The sequence below is a fragment of the Patiria miniata genome, unplaced genomic scaffold, assembly GCF_015706575.1.
Source record: "Patiria miniata isolate m_02_andy unplaced genomic scaffold, ASM1570657v1 HiC_scaffold_3, whole genome shotgun sequence".
NCBI classification, from domain to species: domain Eukaryota; kingdom Metazoa; phylum Echinodermata; class Asteroidea; order Valvatida; family Asterinidae; genus Patiria; species Patiria miniata.
In genome coordinates, this window is record NW_024037069.1 from 38,214,698 (window position 1) to 38,238,112 (window position 23,415).

Sequence of the window (23,415 nt, forward strand, 5' to 3'; positions counted from 1 at the left end):
TCGGTGTGTCAATCATTTTCCTGCTTATTTACATGTAAGGGTCAAAAGTCACTGCAAAGGTCAAAAGTCAAACTACATGTGAAATAGTCTGGAGCTCTGTTTCAGGACGAATTTAATGCTTACCGAAAAGGGAGGTGAATTAGGATGTCAGACAAAACAAAATGGCGTCCTCCAGTCTGCAAGAAAATCAAACTTTTCGGGACAGAGTCCACGAAAATAAAGAGGTTGCAAAAACCACTGGTGATATTTATAAAAAGAAGTACGCAACATTGAAACGCAAGTGTGAGAGTATCCAATTGGTGAGTGGTAATGGCGTAGAAATTCTTAAAATGTTGTAGAATTGTGTATAATTGTTGTTACTGCACAGATTTTCCCTTGACCAGTTGTGGTATTTGAGTAATTGTCAAATAGAACAAAAACAACTTTTGGTTTTAATCGATATTGGAAAAAATGTTGCAACCTGACGCCACTTCCGCAATTGTGTCCAAAGTCTATGGAGAGTCAATAAAATGTTCTAAGTATTTCCTGGGGAAAAGTTCCATACTCGGATGTCAATTTATCTGCTGCCAAACATATTAATTGTCACCTCACCTTGTCGTTTGAACCAAGAGAAATCCAGGAAGCTGTGTAAAGGCGAAAAATTTTTACTCAAAATGTGTTTTTAGTGCACATTTTGGATGCATACGTCGTGCAGAACTAACTTGAGGCAGCCGGTCAAAACTGATTGTAGTGGCTGAAAAGACAGCGGTACGTTATACACGTGACATCAACAACCATGACGTCGCATGAGCCTGCCAATGATAGTGCAATACGTCATTATGAATATTTATTTTCTCATGAATATTTAGTTTATTTCAATGGATACTTCAAATACGTCCAAAGATTGATGATTGCAACAGCGATCGTGCGCGGCCTAGCGGTTAAGAGTCTCGTGTATCAAGCAAGCGTCAGAGGTTCGAATCCCGATGAAGTAACTGACTGATTAATAAATAGAAATTAAGGAAAGGAGAAGGTGAGAGTAGAGGAGGGAAAGTGGAGGAATAACCATAAAAGATGTAACTTTTGGCGCTAGAAAATTAATTGAAAAAAGTGACGTCCGAGTATGGAATTTTTTCCATTTCCTGTTAGTCACTTACTGACTTAGTGTTAAACAAAATTGGAAATATTTCTCAGTCCCAGATTCATGTCATATCATCATTTTTGCTATGAATGACCTTCATTGAGATGATATATGAAGAAAAAGTGGCATCAGGTTGCAACATTCTTTCCTCGATTTGATCGGCAAGTGAAGCAAACCAAAAGATATTTGATAATGCAAGCTAGTAAAGCTTCGGCACTTTTATGTCATTGACATTGGCCATTAAATTATTGGCTGTCCATGTTGACTTGATGTTCATTTTACATTTAAATAATCTTATGCCAAGGCCCTATTTTATATATGTCAAATTAAAAAAAGAAGAAATCCTCAGATTCCCTAATAACTGAAACTGAAAGTGCTATGATCAATTCAGTATTTTCTCTCTCCAGTAAACTGTAAATATTAACACAGTCACTAAAAATAATGTCTAACTTTATAGGCCTATGCAGCTTGAACTTTTTATCTGCTTATTTTAACTCAGGACAATGAAAAGTGTTTGAACAGACTGTATTATGTGAAGAAGGCAGTCCGGAAGATGTCGAGAGAAAGGAGGTAAACTAACATATTTAACTTTGAGGCCTGTGGTTATTTCAGTTTTCACATCAATGTATTGATATATTTTGTATTTGTTTGTTTGTTTGGTTGGTTATTTGTTTTTTTGGAGGGGGTCCATGAACATTGGAATTATAAGTTTGAGAAGAGTATTCTTGATCTTGAATGATTTGCTTTACAGGTTCCTGATGACTAAGCTGAATAAATACGGAGATGACTTCAAGAATGCAACTCTTCCATTACCAATAGAGGTGTGTTAGACAGCCGTCTCAACATAGAATTAATACATGCCTACTGAACTGGAGTGGTATTTAACAAACCAACTGTAGTTGGGGTTATCCTAACAACGGTCGGAACTATCCCAACTGCAGTTGGGACTGTCCCAACTGTAGTTTGGTCTATTAGTATTAACCGCCCTAGTATTTAACCTTAAAAAAATGCAGTATAGTTTCTAAGAATCATCATGGTACTTTGTGCAGACTTTCTAAAATCTCGAGGGTTTAGAAGGGTTACACTTCAGGTGTTCTGGAAATTTGATTTAAAATGAGGAGGCCAGTAGTATAGCTCTGCGACATGTCCTTTCTATTAGGCCAAAAAAAATAAATAATCGGTCTCTGGTCAGACCGAAGTTCCGGAATTGATGCGGCGACACGTTTTTTTTTTTGTTTTTTTTTGGTGGCTTTTTTTTTTCAAGCTTCAATTGTACAGACAAGGTGGTTACTATTTTGCTTTTTTGTGTCCTCATTATACATTGGTGTCCTCCATAATTTGCCTTGGTGCCCTTTATCATTTGCCTTGGTGCAATTTCCCCGTTCCTTGGTGCTCCTTGGTACAAAAATTTGAGGAGGTGCGGCAATAGAGGGCGCTGTTGTAGCTTCCATGTTAATTTGAAGAAAAAAAAAAGGTTGACGCGCATGATTAAGAGACCAGAGACCGAGTATTTATTTTTTTGACCTTACCTTGATAATGTTGGAATACGTGATTTGTACGTATCCACTGTTACGTGACAAACCCTTAAAGTGTGGTTTGCCTGGTCTTGGATAAAATTGTTGATTAAGATTTTCAAACAAACCACAAAGAGAAACTGACACGGTGCATTATAATTATTTTGAAGTTGAATAAAGCAATGGACTGGAGCAGAGTTTGAACCTGTGGCCTCCAGATTGCCGCTCAAGTGCTCTACCGACTGAGCTATCCAGCCCTATTTGTTGGTGTATCACTAGCACCCCTTGAACAAAGACATTGGCAAAATGGGGAACCACCAACATAGGGCTAGATAGCTCAGTTGGATAGCTCAACACCGGAACAGCAATCCGGAGGTAGCAGGCTCAAACCCCGCTCCAGTCAATTTTGTTCTTCAACTTTAAGACTCTTATTCAGTTCACAAGTCTCTACATTGATCCCATACTGTGCAGGATGACTCCATGTTGCATCTTATGAGCGTCAGCAACCCCATCGCACCCAAATTCCCGGCCTCCCGTGGGCTGGCCGGCCTGGTGTCCAAATCCAAGCGCAAGGCGTCCACGGGGAGACGTCCCGGCCGGCCCCGACTGATCTCGGAGATGACGTCGCGCGACGATATGCCGCGGTCGTCGGGACGCGGGGGTAAAAGGAAGAGGATGGCCTCGCAGAGCAAGCAGGAGAAAGAAAAAGGTGAACATTGGTTCTTTGTCTCTGATCAGGCACCACATTTCTAGCATTTCTGTAAGCCATGAATCTTCCCTATAAGTATAGACAGTATTTCATCAGGAAAATTAAGTAGGTTTCACCTTTATTTTGTCTTTAAAATAACGCTGTACTGGTACCATACCAAGTGAGCTATCCAAATTAAGGTCAGGAGAGACAATCTTCCTTATATTCTGAAACCCTGGACATACTGAGTGATAGTTGACAAAACATTGGAAAACATATAAAGTTTTTTGGGGGAAAAGGGGCATCTGTCAATATGAAAAAGCTTTGTTACAAAGGTGCATGTCATCAATCAGACACACCGGCTTGGAGCCTTTTGCATAAGTTATTGCATACAGTATCCATGATTTCTGTAGCTCCTGTGAGACTCTGGAATTCTGAGGGAACATTACTATCAAACTGTTACATGTTGTATTGTTGCTGCTTATTTCCAAGATCCCCTAGCACCCAAGAAGCCAGCCAACGCCTTCCTGATGTTCTGCCAGACCAAGCGACAAGAGGAGTCTTCATCCAAGGACCAGGACGGAGCAGGAAGCGACGTGAGCCACCAGGAACTGACGCGCCAACTAGCCAAGGAATGGAACTATCTGGGTGCTGGCGAAAAAGAGGTAAGGTCCCTGGACTCTTCAATACCCTAAGCATCCTTGCTCGAGACAAATACATCTGAGCATAACCGCATGGTTTCATTGGTAAAAGTTCTGTTTTGTGTTGTATGGAAACTGATTTTTTTTTTCACAAGATGTAAGGACTTTAAAGCACATAATCTACAGTAGAGCACCTTGATAACAAGATCCTTGGGACTTAACAGTTACCTTGTTGTAACAGGTACCTTGTATTATCAGTAATGGAAAACAAAGGAAAACAAAGACAAGAGACCTAAAATTGTCCTTGTTATAAGCAGGATATTGTATTAACAGTGCTCTTCTTATCAGGGTTTGACAATATGTGGAAGTTCTTACAAAAGTAAATACGATCAGACTTTATTTAAAAAAAAAATCTTTATAAGACAATATAGGATTGGAACCTACCTAGGGTAATAAGCCTCTGTCCTAATGACGTCATACTTTGTTTACGTGCGTGTTTCCCTATGGTGCTCAGTGGACTGTGGGCCCCCATTGGCTCCACAGGAAAGTGCACATGTAAACAAAGTGTGACGTTATTAGTACAGAGGCTTATTCTTACTCGAATAAAAATCACACTTGAATTTTTAAATGACTTGCATGTGCCATTTTGACAACCCCACACATGAAAAAGATTACCATTTTATGTACATTTCAATCTCTGTGTGCAGTTCTAAAAACATATATTGTGATGCCTGGCTAACTACTTACTTGCTTTCAACATCTTTCAAAACTCGTTACCCACTTTCACGTTTGGCCTTTCAGACGTACTACACCATGTACGAGCGGGACAAGGACCGATACCACAAGGAAATGAAAGAGTACATCAAGTCCAACAACCTGGAGCCTCTCCCCACAACAAACCCCATGCCACAACCCCCGACAGTCACTGTCACAGTCACGAGGACAGAACCAGTCTCAAATGTCCAATTCGTGTCCAGCGAGTTACCCGTGGTTGTCAAAAGCGAGCCCAATCCGGACATCCAACTACCCCCCTCGTCAGCTAGCGCACTGAGTGCAGTCACCACGCCAGTAATCACCACCGTCTCGAAACCAGAAACTCTGATGCCAATTAAACAAGAAGCAAAAGTGGAAACTTTAATGAGTCTTGAATGCAGGACTCCAAAACTGAAGAGTTGTTTGCAGCCCAAGTCGCCAGTGGAAGGGGACGATCCCTACCATTTTGATGACGACTGAATGTACAGCAGTTGATATAATTTTTTTTTTACGTCAAACGGCCAATACTCTAGACCCCAAAACGTCTGAAAATATTATGGAAAATCAGAAATGGCCAAGTTAGGGTCCACTCATTGATGGGTCTAAAAGTATAATGCGACTGTGCCAATTTCAGACATTCTGCTCCAATGCCAGGGCGTCAGGTTGGAGCATTTATACAGTTATATTAATATATACATTTACATTGCGCAGAGGTTCTTTCTTCACCTTTCACTACTGTGACCTGGGTTGGGTTTTCAGTCCCTACCTGATTCCGTGGGTTTTCCCTAAAATATTCTTCTGGGGTTTTCCTGGGGTTTTTTTAAGTGAAAAGTTTCATTGTCTTCTCTCTACAGGTTTCTTCAGGCTTGCGAGCTACAGTGCCTAGGGCACCTTTGAGGAATCCTTGGTTTCATTGTCAGAAATAAATCATAACAAAAATAATAATGTTATTTTTCAGGCTCTTAGAGCTACTTGTATTTCTTATTTTTGAGATCTCCATTCTGAGTTTTTGTAATTTCTTCAATTATTTTCCCCCAGTTGTCATTGATTGAGGTCATTTATCCAAACTATTTAATTTTCAGAACTCAGTTTTGTCAACAAATTGGGCACTCCTTGATTGCCTGAAATTATCCCAGTAGTGACAAAATATGTCAACTTAATTTCAAACCAGAAATAAACTTGGCTTAACTTTTAAGTCGCTTGGTCCGAAGATAAACCCAAAATCTTGTTCACAAAACAAAAAGACCAAATGTCCTCTCAACTTCTTTTACTATAGACTTCAAATTTATTATTCAATTGTCAATAATTACATTACAGTTTTAACTTTTTTGTACAAATTCTTTCGGGGACAACCTCCTTAAAGTCATAATTCTCTCTGGAAAAATTAAAAACCATGTAATAAATGTTGATCTCAAGCAGCTGTTGATTGCACTTTTTGCTGATATTAACTCAAGCAATTCTTATAAATTTTTCCAAAATTGTATTTTGTTTATGAATTTCTCAAAGTAAATCAACAAATTCTCCTCAGGAAGTCACAGGTCAACTTAAAGAAATTACTTTATACCATTCTGAAAGTTATATTTGTTTGATCCTTTTTGCTACTTCAATTGTCAAATTCCTTCATAAATCCATTTATTTGTACAGAATGTTACAACTTGCTATATGACTTTTAATATACACTACAAAAGAAAGCTCAGAATCTGCTTTAGTATACAAGCAATCAAATGTTTTTTTCCCCCACAAAGTTTAGCTGCTTATCGAAATTTCCAAACATGATTTTTTAAAACCACAAACTTTGCCAGTGCATTTTAGATCTTCCATAAAAGGTTGTTCCATTAGTCCTTGGTGACCAATTCCACACCAAAATTACAATTTTTCCTTCACATTTTGGGTTTGAAATTGTTCTTGTCTTCCCGCAATTTGGCCATGGTCTCAATTGGGTCCGACGTCCCCGTGTACTTCTGAATAGTGGGCTCCCTGCAATTAAACAAAATAAACACAATTTCAATTTGAGTTCTTGCTGCTCGTAATTTTTTTTTTTTGTGGGGGGGGGGGGAGGGGTTTCAACAGGATTTCCCTTGCAGGGAGTTGAAAGCGAAGTTGGCAAGTACCGTCGTTGAGGTCAAATGTGATGCGATCAAGCTAAATTAGTCGTTTGTCGACCCTGGTTAATTTTTTTTTAAATTTCTTTGAAATATGGCGCAGCAGATGCACGTCAAGAAAATGTGACTCCCACAATGCCGAAGCACGTGATAATCTGTAGGTAGTGAAATCATTTAAGAGAGATCTATACAGTGTGCTGCCAACATTCTCAGCATTACTGCTGTGAAAACCGCATGCTGGTACCATCTTTAGTTCAAAAATTATGGAAGTCAGAACACGAAGTGATGTGATGAAGTGGCCCTAGTTTGGCCTGAATCTCCAAATGAAAGTTCCCGACAAACGACTCATTTAGCTTGATCGCATCACAAATGTTGGCAGCACATTGTATAGATCTCTCTTAAATGACTTCACTACCTACAGATTATCACATGCATCGGCATTGTGGGAGTCACATTTTCGTGACGCGCATCTGCTGCGCCATATTTCCAAGAAATTTCAAGCAACATGCGCACCTGATAGAGTATAAGCAGTTGTAATTTTCCTACGAAGATGGCCATCTACAAGAGGGTCCATTGAGGGTCCCAGGAATCAAGGTCATAATCACAAGGATGGTTCGCCTACCTGACCCTCATGAAGGGGTTGTATTTCTTCTCATCTCCGATACTGGAAGGCACAGTGGGTACTTGCTTGGCTCGCTGTGCCTGAAACGAGAGACAAATGTGGACTCCTGGGTCAGTAAGGTTGTGCAGGTGTATACTCTGAACAGGCCCTTCGCAAGCCCGGGAGGGGAGGGGCATATTACCAACTAAGGGGGCCCACTACCACAAAAATACACATGTATGGCTTTTGCCATTGGGAGGGGAGGGAGGGGGGGGGGGGCAATTGCTCGCCAAGGGGGCACGGCCCCACCCTACCTCCCCACCCCCCTTGGTGACGGGCGTGACTCTGAAGCAAAATCAATCAAGTAACATATCTCGGCAATTGATTGACTTGGTGATGTGCCTCTGCCATGCCTGTGAACCAATAATGAAGATGAACTTCTCTAATCAAACTATGATCGATGAACTTAATTGACCTATCGCGGTAGAATCACGTTAGAATCGTGTCAACGCAGCTTGTGAAATATTGTCCAATTACATGATTTACGAATGAACGCGGAACGCGCAAAATCTGAGACAAACAAAACTTAGTGTACAAAAACTCCATAGGGTTTTCTAAGGGCCGTGTCAAACTCGCAAACGGTGATAGGTCAATTCTCCTGGTCCCTTGCCATATGCATGTACATGTATTGCAAACTATGTTACAATCTAGTGACATGATTCAACCAATCTTGGTGGGCAGGTCCCGAGTATTCAAACTAATACAACCATCATTCAATAGCATGTATTTGACCACAGTAATTAAGTTCATTTATGGCTGTGGTCCAATGGTTACAGTGTTCGACTCGAGTGCCGTGGTACGTGGGGGGGGGGGGGACATGGTGCTTGTGTTCTTGGGCAAGACACTTTACTACAATTGCCTTTCTCCAAACAGGAGTATAAATGGGTACCTGTGAAGGTAGAGACCAGAATGCACTGATCTCGAGCTGCTGCAGTAGAGACCAGAATGCGCTGATCTCGAGCTGCTGCAGAAAAATGGTCTTGTTCCTGATGAACTGGGATAATAATTGTGAAGCGCTTTGAGACCTTTGGTATAAAGCGCTATATAAGCACCACATTATTATTATTATTAATGCTTTCTTGAAAAAATCTACAAACTACAAAACCACAACATTTCAGCCGTTATGTTTTGATGGGGTGTTTTTTTTGGGGGGGGGGTCCCCTAAAAAAAAAAAAAAAGTTAAAGTCTTAGACAATCCAAAGTCAGTTCTAAGCAAGAGGAAAGCTTTACCTGCGCCCATTCCATCTTCTTTTGCAAGTCTACGTTCTCAGGTTCAACGGTCAGTGCGTACCTTAGACTGCTCACTGAGTATTCATGACCACAGTAAACTTTCTGGAAAAAAAAACAATTGGAACAGAAATGGTGACAGAGATAACACACACACACACAAATTTGCTATAAAAACCTAACTGCCCCGAGTCCTTCAAAATCCTCTTTGCCAAAGTGGAGGAATTTGGAGGATTGAGGTTACATGGCAAAAGTGCGTTACTGATTTCGTAGGATGCACTTTGTCAAAGTCTTGGGCCGGACTGTGTTGTTTTTTTCTCAGCCATGCATAAATATATGCCTGGGTTATGCTTGAAATCCTCCGTACTGCTCCAGGATGTCACTGGCCAAGCCTCAACTTATTGACAGTCACTGCCGCAGGATTTTGCGGGATTCAGGCAGTGGTCACCCCTCCATGTACCATATTCAAGAAATAATGGAGGAATTTGCAGGACTGAGGCTATATGCTATTTTTCCGTGAGGCCAATTGGAGGATTTTGCAAGATTGAGGCTACATCCTAGCAGAAAGGCCTAGGGAGTTAGGGTTTTTAAAGAACCATTTTGAGGTTGATGGAATACTTACGAATTGGAAAATTTGTTGGACCCTATAAAAAATGTCAAGTCATAATTCTTGCTCATTGACCAGAATGCAGTACTATGCACTTTGAAATGACACTACTGCCATCAAAAAATTTAAATAATTTTAAAGGTGGTGGGGTGGGGGAGAAATGTGGGCGGGGCCAACTCACCGTTTCAGGGGGGAGTTGCCCAAGTTCCTCAATGAGTGCCTTGTACATCTGGTCTGCTGTTCCCTCAAAAAACTTGCCGCAAGCCGCTATGAAGAGTGTGTCTCCTGCACAAAACCACATACGATTAAACCGTGTAGATACTGAAGCCAATATCAAGGACATTTGGCGGACGTTTACTGTGACACCCAGCGATAATCTCTTTCTTGAGAGATGCTTGGCTTGAAAGTGAAGATAGGGCTGGTCCAATATACCCTGTGATCCTATTCCGCCAAAAAAGGTTACGATCGAAAGAAAAAACCTACTGAATGTGGTTTGTAAGTGTGTCCGCGGATATCAAGCCCAATATAAAGCAATAGTGGCTGGACCGAGCCTTTCTCAGAATCCTACAAAATCATACAAAACCCGATGATGGATTCAAAAGGATCTCAGAGGGTAAGGGAAATATAACATTGTGCATTGTAATACAACTTCTGAGACATCAAAACCAATGTAAAGCAATAGTGGCTGGACTGAGCCTTTCTCAGAATCCTACAAAATCATACAAAACCCAATGATGGATTTAGAAGGATCTCGAAGGGTTAGGGAAAATAACTCACGTATTTACCTGTAAACACCGTTGGATCCGTGCCATCCGGTCCCGTGACGAAGTAGCATATGTGACCCGTTGTGTGACATGGTGTGAACATACAGCGGACGTTGAGCGAACCAATCTGGGATGGTCAAATATAGAATATGATTGAGGTATCGTTGTTATCATCACTGCACTAGGTTTGGCTTTCAAAGATTTACAACAATTAATCAATTTCGCTTGGGATTATTCCAAATCAAAAAGCAGAGTCATTGTTTACGAGTGGCAAAAAGGAGAAGTAGCTGGGTTCTACATTACTTCCTCAATCCTGCAAAATCTTTTAAAAAAAACACTGGTGGACTTTGAATATCCTAGCCTTGGTCAAGGCGCTTAATGTTATTCATCCCGGCCGTGGCGCGTAAACGATATCCTCGCTAGGGCCATGCATTATGCAGTGCATTAAAAATACAGAGCGAACTGCGACCTCAGTTGCGCACTGAACCGACAAATTATATCAACCGAGTGCGCATGTGCGTCGTGTCAACGCTTTTGCGCTTCGCCAAATTAAAAACGAACTTCTAAAGGAAATTACCAAAAAAAGTTTGTTAGACACATCTTTGGAAATGGCCTTCTTTTAGTGTTTTCTTCAAAATGACAGCTTGCCAGAAAGAATAATTTCACAGGGAGTTTAGTCCCATTGCTATCTTTAAACCTGGTATGCTTTTCAACAATAATTTTGTCAGTTACTTTTCGGCCATGCATGGCTCTTAATCATATCGCATGCTCACACCAGTTCGCGTGGGTAAAATTGCCCTAAGTACGACTAATTTTATTCTGATAATTTAGGAAGCTTACCGTCAACTTGTCGTCATGTTTGACCTTTTTATTGAGAGCTCCTATCCTGTCATCTCCGCCACACACTGTCAGTCCACTGACCAGCTTGACTAGTTCTTCATTACCGCCAGCATGGTCGCTGAAAGGATACGCAGCAAAACAAATGGACTTTTAACAGATTGTTCACGTTTGTGTTTTATAGAGGCTTTAAAACAGTGTAATAGTACTCATACTTGTGATTGAGCACATAATTTTTTGTATCCATATATGTACTCATACTCGTGAGAATGTACCAGTATTGTAGTCGGGTCACTTGAATCAAGGCCAACTCCGAAGCTCAAGTCAATTGGATGAGTCTGAGTCTCGAGTCACTTGGGTCAAATCCGAGTCCGAGTCACAGGTTATTTAGTTCAAGTCCGAGTCACGAGACATGAGTCATGAGTGCATGGACATGGACGCAAATACGTGTAAGCGATACTTAAAGCCAGAGTCCATCATTTGCAGCTATCCAAAAAGTAACTGGCGAAGCGCGCGCAAGCGTTGACACGACGAACATGCGCGTGCGGTTGCTATAATTCGTCGGATCAGTGCGCGACATGGCGTAGCTGCAATCGGTTCAGTGAGAACGTGTCTCGGATGCTGAATTAAGGCCAGATTCAAAACATGATTCAGCAACTTTTGATTTGAAATTGAGATCCTAGAATGCTCTTTTTCTCGAAATATACAGCTGAAGCTGAGCTGAAACTTCATCAGGTTAGTTGTTCAGTATCCTTCTTTAGATTTTGAGCACTTTTGTTGCTTCAAATGTACAAAATGCGGAAATTACAAATGATGGACTATACCCAGTGATGCATTGTTGTGAGAAATAGGGAGGGGCGCATTTTTTATAACAAACATTATTATTTGCAACACCACCTGGAGAGTGGTGCAGTACAGTTTGTGTGTGACGTTGCTTTAACTTTACTGTTGGGAAAAAAAACATCGGAATCATGCCCTCTGAAATGTAATTTTTTGGTAATAAATATGTGACTCGCGAGTCACAAGTCATTAGCGTCAAGTCTGAGCCCGCGCCTTTTGCTGAAGTTCCTTGAGTCAAGTCCGAGTCACAGAAGTTGTGGCTTGAGACAGACTCGGGTCCTACAGACCGTGTACAACACTAGAATGTACTCATACTCAAACTCACAACAACAAAAATTCTGTGTACTCATACTTTCTTCATACTCATGGCCGAGTATCCACACTAATATAACTGTACACATGAACAAGTTCTCCCGCTGGTATTTCAGATATTTTTTTAGAGGTATGTACAGGGAAAGATTCTATTTTCTAACACAACTTACAAGTGATGGTGAGTGGTCAGCACCGTCTTAAGTTTCACATTTTCCTCCTTTACTGCATCCACTACCTGTCATATTCGGGGAGAAAAAAAAAGAGACACAAAATTCGTCACATATTCACTTCAATTTAAGTGGAGAAATAACACTCTATAAGTACATGCACACATACATGTAAGGTGGTGTTTGTCTTACAGTCACTATGTGGACTTGTGAACAAAAGATGTCCACATAATGCAGGTTGTGTTGACGTTATGTGGGCTAAGCCGTGTCCACATAACGTTTCGCCCTCTCTGGAAAACAGGTTTAGAGGCATTTTGGGGTTAGGTTTATCCATGGCAAAATGAAGAGAAACACAACAGGGAATCATAGAAAAAAAAATTGGGTTGAAAGAGTTTTCACAGTTTAAGTAATGTTATTTTCTGTACCAAGTTTTCTTAACTACACGAAAACAAAGGAATGTCCACATAACGTATGTAAAACAAACATGTGCACACACACATGTGTGTTTTACTATACTCATGAGGACCTGATCCTTTCCTTCTTTTGTTCCCTTTTGTTTGTACTTTTTCCCTTTTCTCGACAGCTCCCATAATGTTTGTACACAAAATTCTCCCGAGGACTAGTGCCCTGGTCCTCGGGACCATTGAAATCGCACACACCCCATTGTCCCAAGTCATCAGTCTGAATGGATTTTAACCAACCCAAGCATACTGCTCAGAGTATGCAAATTTTCTACACATTGAACACATATCTGTTTTGTTTCATGCTTAGGAACCAGCTAATTCCTTGCTAACCTGTAATAATAAGCAATTCTTTTGCCCACATTCGGCACTTTCAAAACTGCTGGTTCCTACTTTAATGCAAATTATGTGAATGCAGAGCAAATCTAGTCTGCCATCTCAAAATATTTGTGGCGAAATTATTCAACTTTTGCCAATTTGAAAATTCTGGACATGATGTCACAAAATTTCCTTCACATTTACTACCGCACCGAAAATGGCCTTACTGGGACTCAACCAATCACAGACCACTCACTTTCTGCGGGTTGACCGGGTCAACAATCGCCGCTTCTTTCGTCTTCTCATCAATGACGAGGTACATGTAATTGTCCTCCAACGCAGAGAGAATCTTGACCTTCATGGCTTGTTGCTGGATGTCGAGCGTGACGGAGTGGTTGGATCGGATGGGGACCGTTGCCGTGGAAACCAAGGAGGGACTGGATGGTTCTCTGAGGCAGAACAGTTGACGACTCAGTGAATGTCCTGAAGCAGGAGGAAAAGTGGAATACATGTAATGGTGAATGCGAATTAGGACGAATATGGGCCACAATCTTGTAAACCACAGACTGAGTGCACCCAAAGTCTCCTCATGGAAATTGTGTTCGTGTTCTCTTTATAACTTTAAGAAAAAAAATTCCTCCAAAGGCAAAGATCAATAATCTTCAGGACCAAAGTAATGATTTAAGTGTTTGAGAGGGAAAGAAAGAAATCCTGAGATTCTGGTAACACAACAACTAACACAACATAGGGGCGTTCCCTCTGCCACATATTGTGCTACTGTGTGCAGAGTACTAGGTGTGCGAAAAAGGATAAATTAAAGGACAGCCACAGGATGATGGACTGTAACCATAACCTTCCCAAATCCTCCAAAATCCACTTTGCAAAAATGGAGGATTTTGCAGGATTGAGGCTATTATTATGGCAAAATTGTGTGGTTGATTTTGGAGGATGCACTGTGTTGTTTATGCTCAGCCGGGCATAAATGTAGGTCTCGATTAGGAAAGAGTTCCATACCTAGACATCACTTGACACCTGGGGCCAGTCTTATAGCGCTGCTTACCGCCAAGCAAATTTTTGTGCTAAACATAGCACAACATTTTGTTAACCTTAAGCACTATTTCACGGCACAGTGCCACTGGTCGCACGCATGGAGGTTTCTATTGTTACGCTACTAAGTACTAAGTTAAGCAAATTTTTCCTCTGAAGTAAAGCTTGCCTTTTGCTGTGCTTACTGCTTTCCATGAAATACGCTCTGTTAGTAGAAAATCAAGTGCTTAGCAGCGCCGTGATTCTATCTAGCTGGATTCTATCTAGTCAAAAGAGTAATTTTGGCAGCTTCTGGACATCGTTTTTTTTTCGTGGCACGCATATGATACATGCAGGGACTTGTAACTTGTCTAGCCTAAACAAAGCACTTCCCAGACTAGTTCCCAGTCCTCCGTTATTACAAAACTTCCCATAGTGGACAGAAAAAAGCAATAATAACAGGTTTAATTTGATTCAAATTATCGTAGTTATACGAGTACAGAAGCATAGCACATTTTCTTTCCTCTTTATATGAATTGTTTCCCTTTTAACCGCTATACAATTCATTTAACATAATTATGTCGTGCAATGTTTGTTAAGATTGGGCAAAATTCATAAATTGTGCACGTGATATTCCCACCCAATCTTAAGAATGAGCGCTCATTCTTAAGAACGCGTGCTCATTCTTAAGAATGGGCGCTCATTCTTAAGAATGCGCGCCCATTCTCGCGAATGTGCATGCCCATTCTCGAGAATGCGTGATTTTCAAGAATGGGCACAACAGCACTACTGTACTTGCGCAGCTCAGGATACAGCGCAGCATATCCCAGCCAGACCGTGATGCTGATGAGTGATTCATCACTGGCCTAATTCATTTCAACAAAACCTGAACAAAAATACTGTTATATAATCCTACATTTAATACGTACCTAAACTGTAGTAGTATTTGGAAGCAAACCGCTGAAAAAGGTATGAAAACGGACGAAATTTGGACGCACCCCCCACGACAAGCATCGTTGGCGCTACATGCCATGCCAGTGCACAGTGCATGCAGTGCGCAGCGGTTCTGGTAGACTTGTCTCAAGTCTGACGTCTGTTGTGATAATATAAGCGTAACGCCACAAGCTAGAAATTATGAGCGCATCCACTGCATGCTGGGATGCAGCGTACTCTGCTCAGATAGAAAATCAGGACCAGACTTGAGGTGAGACTTTCGTCCAGGGACCTTGCACTTCAGCATGATGCATTAGAATCACCAATCACACTCTCGGGAAAAAATGGTCCAGTTAACATGTAGTTTTGTTTGGCACAGAAAGACGGTGAACCAAAATTCCTCTGTTACGTAATCACGGTGAACGCGGTATTTAACCGTGCTCCCAGCCAACGCCCTTCACTTCAGGCTCATGCACAGATGCTGAACGCTGCTTAGACACCGTGCTGCTCTTACTTAGTCCTAAATTTACGAAGACACTATGTCGACCGAAGAGGGGCGATCCTCTGATACAAGTTTAATTTTTCAGAAGTTCAAAGACTACTTTGACGGTAGATTTGACGCCATTTCGACACCGAAGCAGGAGTCCAGTTCAATCCGAGAGCTGAGAAATAAGCTGGAGGCGAAAGAACTTGAAAGGCCCGGCAATACCGAACAGTTCGAGTTCTGCGGTAAGCTTGAGATTGCTCTGGACAGAGCAAAGTTGGCCCTAGTGAACAACCCCGACCCGGACTCAGCTTTGGAAATTCTTCAAGAAGCAGAGGAGCTGGTAGCCGACCGGAAGAAAAAGATCCGTATAGCCGACGGAAGTAAGGCCGGGTGGGTGACTGTTGCCAAGCTCGATAAGAAAGGCTCTGGCAACCTGTCTGCAGAGCAGCAAAAGAGCGTCAAGATCGCCGAGGAAGAGGCTTTGAAGGACCTCGAGAGCCGCAAGCGCAAGAGACGAGATTCCCAATATCATGGGTCTGATACGCTACACACTGCTGATCGTCGCCTTTTTCGAGGTACACACATTTTACTTTGTTTTTTCAACATGCATCATTGTGCATGTAAACCTGACATCCCATGCTGTCTGAATAAAATAGTATTATCAAGAATTATCAAACAATTGCGTATCTTGCCTTGAATTGCTGTGTTGGCGTATTAAACTAAACTGTTTTTCATGCGTATGAGCGAAGCGAAGTAGCATGAAAATGTAGTTTTGTTTGGCACAGAAAGACGGTGAACCAAAATTCCTCTGTTACGTAATCACGGTGAACGCGGTATTTAACCGTGCTCCCAGCCAACGCCCTTCACTTCAGGCTCATGCACAGATGCTGAACGCTGCTTAGACACCGTGCTGCTCTTACTTAGTCCTAAATTTTCCCGCCCTCCCCTCCCCCTTCGTCTAGTTTGTTTTCTGTCGGCGTATTTCTTCTTTTCCCCTTTCTTCCTCACAGGCTTGTCAAGCTATAACTGCTTTACCTGCGGGATGCCCGGACACTGGTCGAGGCAGTGTTCCTTCCAGTCTGGCCCCACCAATGCAGCTAATGACGGCTTCCACCAGCAAAGATCAAGGTTCAGATTCAACCCCTACTTCACCGGGAACGTCAACAGGAATATTCCAGTCCAAGCCCCACAGTCATATCGGCCATTCCTGCCTTCAATCGCAGCCACAACAGCAGAGATGTCTAAAGAATCACGAGGCACACCCTCCTCTTAATCTGAAACCTAGTGTCGACAAATTCACCGATATTATAAAGGTACCTTGTGAAGTTCAAAATTCTAACTTGGAGTCTGATAGCATTCAAGTAAAGGGTAGATTAAGAACACATAGTGAATTCTGGTCCCGTATAAGTGCTCCGAATATGATTATGTCTGTTATACAGGAAGGTTTCAGAATAGCGTTTTTAGTACATCCCCCTTCAATGTTTTTCCCTAACAATGTATCAGCCTTTCGATACTCTTCGTTTGTTACCGATTCTATTCTAGAACTGTTGGATTCCAATAGAATCAAGGAGGTCAATTCTCCCTCTTACGTCACTAGCCCCCTTTCTGTGGTCTGTCAGGCCACTGGCAAACAACGACTTATCTTGGACTTGAGTCAATTGAATTTCTATGTTAAGAAAGACCATTTCAAAATAGATGACTGGAAGATTGCAATTCAGTATTTTCAATCAAATGCCTTGTTGTTCTCATTTGACTTAAAATCTGGCTATCACCACGTAGAAATTGATCCACAGTACCACAAGTTTTTGGGCTTTTCTTGGCCTATTGAGGGCGTACAAAGGTATTTTCAGTTTACTGTCTTACCATTTGGCCTGTCTTCGGCCCCTTGGATATTCACTAAAGTCCTCAAACCACTGGTCACTCATTGGCGCTCTTGTGGCATCCTAATCGCCCTGTACTTAGACGATGGGTTTGTGGTGGTACCCCAATCTAACCTTGGTCACGACGCACACGTAAAATTAGCCACTGAGGTTTCAGCTCATGTTAAATCAGATTTACTGAACGCAGGTTTCATTTACAACATCAGCAAAAGCATTTGGTGTCCTGTCACCTCCATAGTTTGGTTGGGCATGGCATGGGATTCGCGGTCGGGTACCCTCAAAGTTCTAGATCGTAGAATAAACAAGATTCTTGCTTCCATTCTTTCACTGCGTCAATCTCCCAGTTGTAGAGTTAGGGATCTCCATTCCTTCGTTGGACAAATAATCTCCCTTTCGCCTGTTGTAGGCAATGTGACCAGGCTGATGACGCGAAACTGTCAGTCTCTGATTGCGCTACACGAAGACGAAAATACAAAAGTCTCTCCCAATGCGCAATGCCTGAAGGAAATACAATTTTGGCAAGAAAACTCTAGTCGCTTGAATAACAGAGATGTTTTTGTCTCCCCTAAGGTCAACAAGATAATATGTTCAGATGCTAGTTCCGTGGGTTCGGGTGCTATCCTATGCAATGATAACCACGTGGCACACAAAAACTTGACCTTTGAAGATATGACACAGAGTTCGACTTGGCGGGAACTTGAAACCATTCTGTTTGCCCTTCACTCCTTTGTGCCGTTCATCTCAAATTCAAGAGCAAAACTGTTTACAGACAATCAGGCAGCTGCCAAGATTATCGAAGCAGGGAGTATGAAATGCCACCTCCAAGATTTGGCTTACAACATTTTTGATTTTTGTCTGAAGAATAGAATCCGACTAGAAGTTGACTGGATCCCTCGTTCCCTCAACGATCAAGCCGACTACATCAGCAAATTGATAGATGTAGATGACTGGGGCCTATCGGCAGAGTTCTTCGAAGCAATCAATGCCAAGTGGGGTCCGTTCACAATAGACTGCTTTGCCACTTACTACAATGCAAAATTGCCTCGTTTCTTTTCCAGATTTTGGAACCCTGGTACACAAGCCGTTGATGCTTTTGCCCAAGATTGGTCGGCAGAGAATGCACTCTTAGTCCCACCTGTATCTTTGATTCCGTCTGTACTATCTCATTTGCAATCCTGTCATGGAACAGGGGTGCTTGTATTCCCATGGTGGCCCTCTAACCCTTTCTGGCCTTTGCTTTGGACAATATATAGACCCAATATTTTCGACATTTTCACTATGCCCGGGCAAATGGCCCTAGTTTACGGACGAAATACCAATTCCCTGCTAGGTTCCTCAGAGTTCAAAAGCATGATGGCTGCAGTCAAGATAGATTTTTCTTAAGGCTTTGAAGCTAATCTATTTTCTATATATTTTCTCTCACACTGTTTTGTATATATATTTTTTGTACAGATCATTCTGGAGCAACCATTTTGGGCAGACTCTCCGCCCGTAGTCTCAGGATCCAAGGAGCAGTTGTTGCATGAAGCTATCGCAGCAAAATCGGTTGGGTCTTGCCATTCTTACTTTTATAAGTGCCGCCAATTCATTAAATGGTTGGTTCAATGCAAAATCCCCATGTCTTTCCCTGTAAGCGAGGGGATTGTGGCAGCTTATTTATCCCATACCAATTCAACATCACGATCTGATAGTGTAATGACGACAACTGCTTCTGCCATTAAATGGCTCCATTCATTAATGAACATCAAGAACAATCCTATAGATTCACCTATTGTTCAGCAACTCCTGATCAGTTTTAGGAAACGTCTACATCACCCTCCGGTTCAGAAAGATCCGTTGTCTCTAGTTCAACTCAACCAAATTGTGGATAAATTTGCCGGAGATGATTGCTCACTCATGCAACTCAGAACAGCCTGCTATGTGTCATTGAAGTTTGCCCTTTTGTTTAGGCACAATGAGATTGCTGAAATCAAAGCCAATCACATTACTCCTCTACCAGACGCACAAGGTATTAAAATTGTTATTCCAAAGTCTAAAACCGACATTTTCAGAGAGGGCAATGTAGCATTTCTTCCCACCTCACAGAGTTTCTATTCCCCATATGTTATTCTGACAAGATTTATGAAACAGCTAGGGATCAGTATAGGTGACGATCAGTTCATTTTTACTCCTCTTACATTCTGTTCTGCCTCCAATTCTTACAAGCGTACCCAAAACAAACCCCTTAGTTACACAAGATCAAGAGAGTTGTTTTTTGATGCACTTAAAGCAATCGGAGTTGAAGATGTGAAACGTTTTGGCCTTCATAGTTTGCGGTCAGGAGGGGCTACTCGCTTAGCTAACAACAAAATTCCAGAGGAGCTTATAATGCAACATGGCCGGTGGAAGACCACTACGGCAAAGAATCGATACATTAAGAGAGACTTAACCACACGTCTTCAAGTGTCAAAAGCTGTCTATAACTGAGTAAAAAAAAAAAAAAAAAAAAAATTATGCCAAGTGGCATGTAGGAATGTATAAGAAGTCTTAATATGTATAATGGACTTGAGCAAGAGTGAGAATAGATATGGCAGTTGACATGTAATATGTATGACAAATAAAAAAAAAAAAAAAAAAAAAAAAAAAAGATTGTTTTCCGTTTTCTTTTAATATCAGTATGATGTTTCCAGGCAGAAAACCTGAAGGGCCGAGATGGCCAAGGTTGGGCAGTTGCCCAGTGCAGCCAATGTGGCTATGGATTAATATGTAAAAAGTGGTATGAAGCAACTTCTTGGTTACTGTTTTACTTAAATCTATTTTTGTTAACAAGTACTTGTTACGCATCATTGTGCATGTAAACCTGACATCCCATGCTGTCTGAATAAAATAGTATTATCAAGAATTATCAAACAATTGCGTATCTTGCCTTGAATTGCTGTGTTGGCGTATTAAACTAAACTGTTTTTCATGCGTATGAGCGAAGCGAAGTAGCATGAAATTATTCTTTTGATGGGACTTGGTTTTGCCGGAGTTAATCAAGTGTGATCGGCTGACTGATAAGGTTTACGCACAAAACCCCCGGCCAATGAGGTTTTGTATAGAAAGGTGGTCGAACCACTTTTTGCGAAAGTGTGCTACAGTAATGTGGTTCCGCCCCCATCATGGAGCCATAAACCATTACATGGCACCACTACACTATAGAAACAACTTGGACACAAAATGCTCCAGAGCACAGTGTCCGAAACGTTGAGTTTCCCCCGGTTCTTTGCAGAGATTTGTCAAATGATGCTACCGGTATATCTTTTTAAGCGGTATCGCAAAATTGGACGGTACTCGCCTGTGTCCGTGTGTGGCACTCGCGAGCGGCGACGTGTTATTAGTCAGGTGGCTTAGATCTAATTTTCGTCAAGATCGTGACCGACTGGTCCAAAGCACCAAACTTGGCAGATATATTCTTATAGACCTAGAGAAGATATTTAGAAGGGGTGACACCTGAAATTCTTTTGGGAAGGGTGCCTAATTTGCATAAATCGTTAATCCCTGTCGTGTAATATATTTATTCCCATATTTGGGTATATTTCCATTTTTTATTTTTGTGAAAAGTGTATTTTGGGGATTCTAGTTACATATCTTTACTTAAATAACATTTTCCAAAGCATATAAGTGACTGAATAGTTATGAGGACATAGTAACGATCCAAAATGGCTACTATTATGCCCTAAAATTGCACACATTTACCTTGTCTCCAGATATCATCAATTAGTCTTGCCAAACATTAGCATTGATGAACTTCAAATTCACCAAGTAGCTTACTGGTACAGCTACCCTATTAAAACCTTATGCAAAATCATGTGAACAATGATAACATTGTGATATTAAGCTCAGAAAACAAAAACTGGGAAAAACGAGGTGTCCATAAATTAGGCTAACAAGTAGGTGAAGGGTTGCCTAACATGGAACACTGGAACAAGTTCAAGGAAATTCCCCTAATTATTGTTGAGAAAACGTTTTGGCGTAGACAAAATTATTGTAAACAACAATAATCTCTTATTTAGGGGGATTTTGTTGAACTTGTTTAAGTCCCCACGTTACCCTTCCCGTACTAGCCCAATTTACGGACACCACATTTTCTCCCCTTTTTTGGTCTTTTGGGCTAAACATCACGATGTTATCAATTTTCACTTGATTTCCCACTTATTTTTGTTAGGGTAACTATGCCAGTAAGTAACTTTGTTAAGTTGAAGCTCATCAATACCCACGTTCGGCGAGACTAGTTGATGATATCTGAGGAAAAGGTAAATGCGCGTAACTTTAGGGTAAAATAGTAGCAATTTTGGTTCTTGACTATGTCCTCCTAAGTATTCAGTCACTTATATGTTTTACAAAATGTTTTGAAGTAAGAATATGCAAGTAGAATCACCAAAATACACTTTTCAAAAAATAAAAATATAAAAATATACCCAAATATGGAAATAAATATATTACACGGCAGGGATTAACGATTTATGCAAATTAGGCACCCTTCCCAAAAGAATTTCAGGTGTCACCCCTTCTAAATATCTTCTCTAGGGCTATAAGAATCTATCTGCCAAGTTTGGTGCTTTGGACCAGTCGGTCACGATTCCGACCATATGCCACCTGACTATATTCAATGGAAATTAAAGAAAGATTATATGACCTCTATCTATTTTCTTTTCAATTTTACCATAATTTGCCTAGTAGATTTTTTTTATCTATATCCCCCTCCCCAAAACTATCCTTCAACGGTTGCCGATCTCTGGCCCAGTTCTAGCACCCATCTTTTGCCGATCGAGTAAACGAAACCTGGAAGCCACAAGTCCCAAATGCTTAATTCCCATAGACAAATACACGTACCGGCAAGGTCCCCTTGTTGTCCCATTACTATCATCGCAAAGATTCTTGTGTGTGTTTTCTTTGTAGATGCCCAAAACACTGAACTATGAATATCTTAATTAAAGGGAAAATACAACATTTGCAAACATCAAAAAATAAAACTACCAAATCATTTTGAAATACCTTGCTGGACTGTTAGTGAATGACAGTGTAAAGCATCCTATAAAATCATGGCACCTGGTATACTGTCATTTTCAAGAAAAGTGGTATTTTTGTATCAATTTCCAACGCTGGTCAGCCGACCAGCGTTGGAAAAAAAATGGCTTTTTTCAAATACTGGCCCCAATTGACCATCGCACTTGTTTGCAATCGATTACACACCTATGAACGGGTACAAGCCAGCTAGACTGCTTCCCTGACCTTACAATTCCCCAATGTATGTAAACTGCTCCTTCTTATATGGAGTCAGGGAACCAGACTACAGGAAAATGATTGTTTTTCTTGGTTTTTATAGCATTTTCGAACCCAAAACCTAAAAAAAAGTCAGTGTAACTATATTTGCTATATATTTCCAACCCCCCAATTCCATCCATTTCTGAAAATTACAGCAAAAGCAAATGATGTATATTCCCTTTAATTGCTGTTTAGGGTTGAACTTTTAAGTACACTTGGGCACGTCTTCGGGCCAAAACTTGAGTCTGGCACAAGGCAACTTTTACTGCGGGCTACTTGGCAACTTCTGTTAAAATGCTGTGCGCAAGTGTTTCAGCCGTGTTTTTGTTGTGAGTGGGTGGAGACCAATTCGGGCATAGTATCAATTTTCAGTTTTCCCCCATACACAATAATACACTCAACCAAAAACTACTCAAAAACTACTGGGCACATCTTGCTCAAATTACGACTGATCAGTACAGAAATTCCTTAGCAATCCAGCCATACTCTTTGTTTGGCCCAAAACAGTGATAATGTGTACAAAATAATGCAATTTATGACAAATGGTACCGGGAAAAAAATTGCACTTGCGTATACGTGCAAGGTGGTGAGTGTGAACCACAACTTCCACGTATACAAAAGTGCAACTGGTTTCGGTATCATTTGTCATAAATTGCATAAATTCGTACACATTATCACTGTTTTGGGCCAAATAAAGAGTATGGCTGGATTGCTAAGGACTTTCTGTACTGATTAGTCGTTATTTGAGCTCATAAAATGTTTGAGTTACACAAAAAAGTATTGGAAGGGGG

The 23,415-nt window shown here is 41.1% G+C and overlaps 3 protein-coding genes across 5 annotated transcripts; 2 read left to right on the top strand and 1 right to left on the bottom strand.

Annotated features, from left to right (window-relative positions):
* Window positions 1-159: 159 nt before the first annotated feature.
* On the top strand, window positions 160-6,215 carry LOC119737224. Its single transcript, XM_038211414.1, has 6 exons — window positions 160-299; window positions 1,620-1,690; window positions 1,872-1,941; window positions 3,106-3,343; window positions 3,815-3,987; window positions 4,765-6,215. Exons 1-6 carry the CDS (start codon window positions 162-164, stop codon window positions 5,194-5,196), a joined length of 1,122 nt encoding a protein of 373 aa, XP_038067342.1. The 5' UTR covers window positions 160-161; the 3' UTR covers window positions 5,197-6,215.
* On the bottom strand, window positions 6,110-15,110 carry LOC119737225 (hydroxyacylglutathione hydrolase, mitochondrial-like). The gene is made up of 9 exons (XM_038211415.1): window positions 14,968-15,110; window positions 13,269-13,495; window positions 12,237-12,301; window positions 10,918-11,035; window positions 10,099-10,204; window positions 9,495-9,598; window positions 8,710-8,811; window positions 7,441-7,520; window positions 6,110-6,693 (listed from the first exon to the last, which is right to left on the bottom strand). The coding sequence occupies exons 1-9, from the start codon at window positions 15,086-15,088 to the stop codon at window positions 6,597-6,599; spliced, it is 1,020 nt and encodes a 339-aa protein (XP_038067343.1). The 5' UTR covers window positions 15,089-15,110; the 3' UTR covers window positions 6,110-6,596.
* A 252-nt stretch (window positions 15,111-15,362) lies between these two features.
* Window positions 15,363-19,937, top strand: LOC119736878. Of its 3 annotated transcripts, none has more exons than XM_038210891.1 (3): window positions 15,363-16,033; window positions 16,469-16,771; window positions 18,791-18,971. In XM_038210891.1, the coding sequence occupies exons 1-2, from the start codon at window positions 15,511-15,513 to the stop codon at window positions 16,729-16,731; spliced, it is 786 nt and encodes a 261-aa protein (XP_038066819.1). In that variant the 5' UTR covers window positions 15,363-15,510; the 3' UTR covers window positions 16,732-16,771; window positions 18,791-18,971. The 3 variants fall into 3 exon arrangements, with proteins under 3 accessions (XP_038066819.1, XP_038066818.1, XP_038066816.1); XM_038210890.1 differs by lacking the exon at window positions 18,791-18,971 and adding an exon at window positions 18,205-18,782; XM_038210888.1 differs by having other exon boundaries at window positions 15,363-16,771; window positions 18,791-19,937.
* Window positions 19,938-23,415: the final 3,478 nt, after the last annotated feature.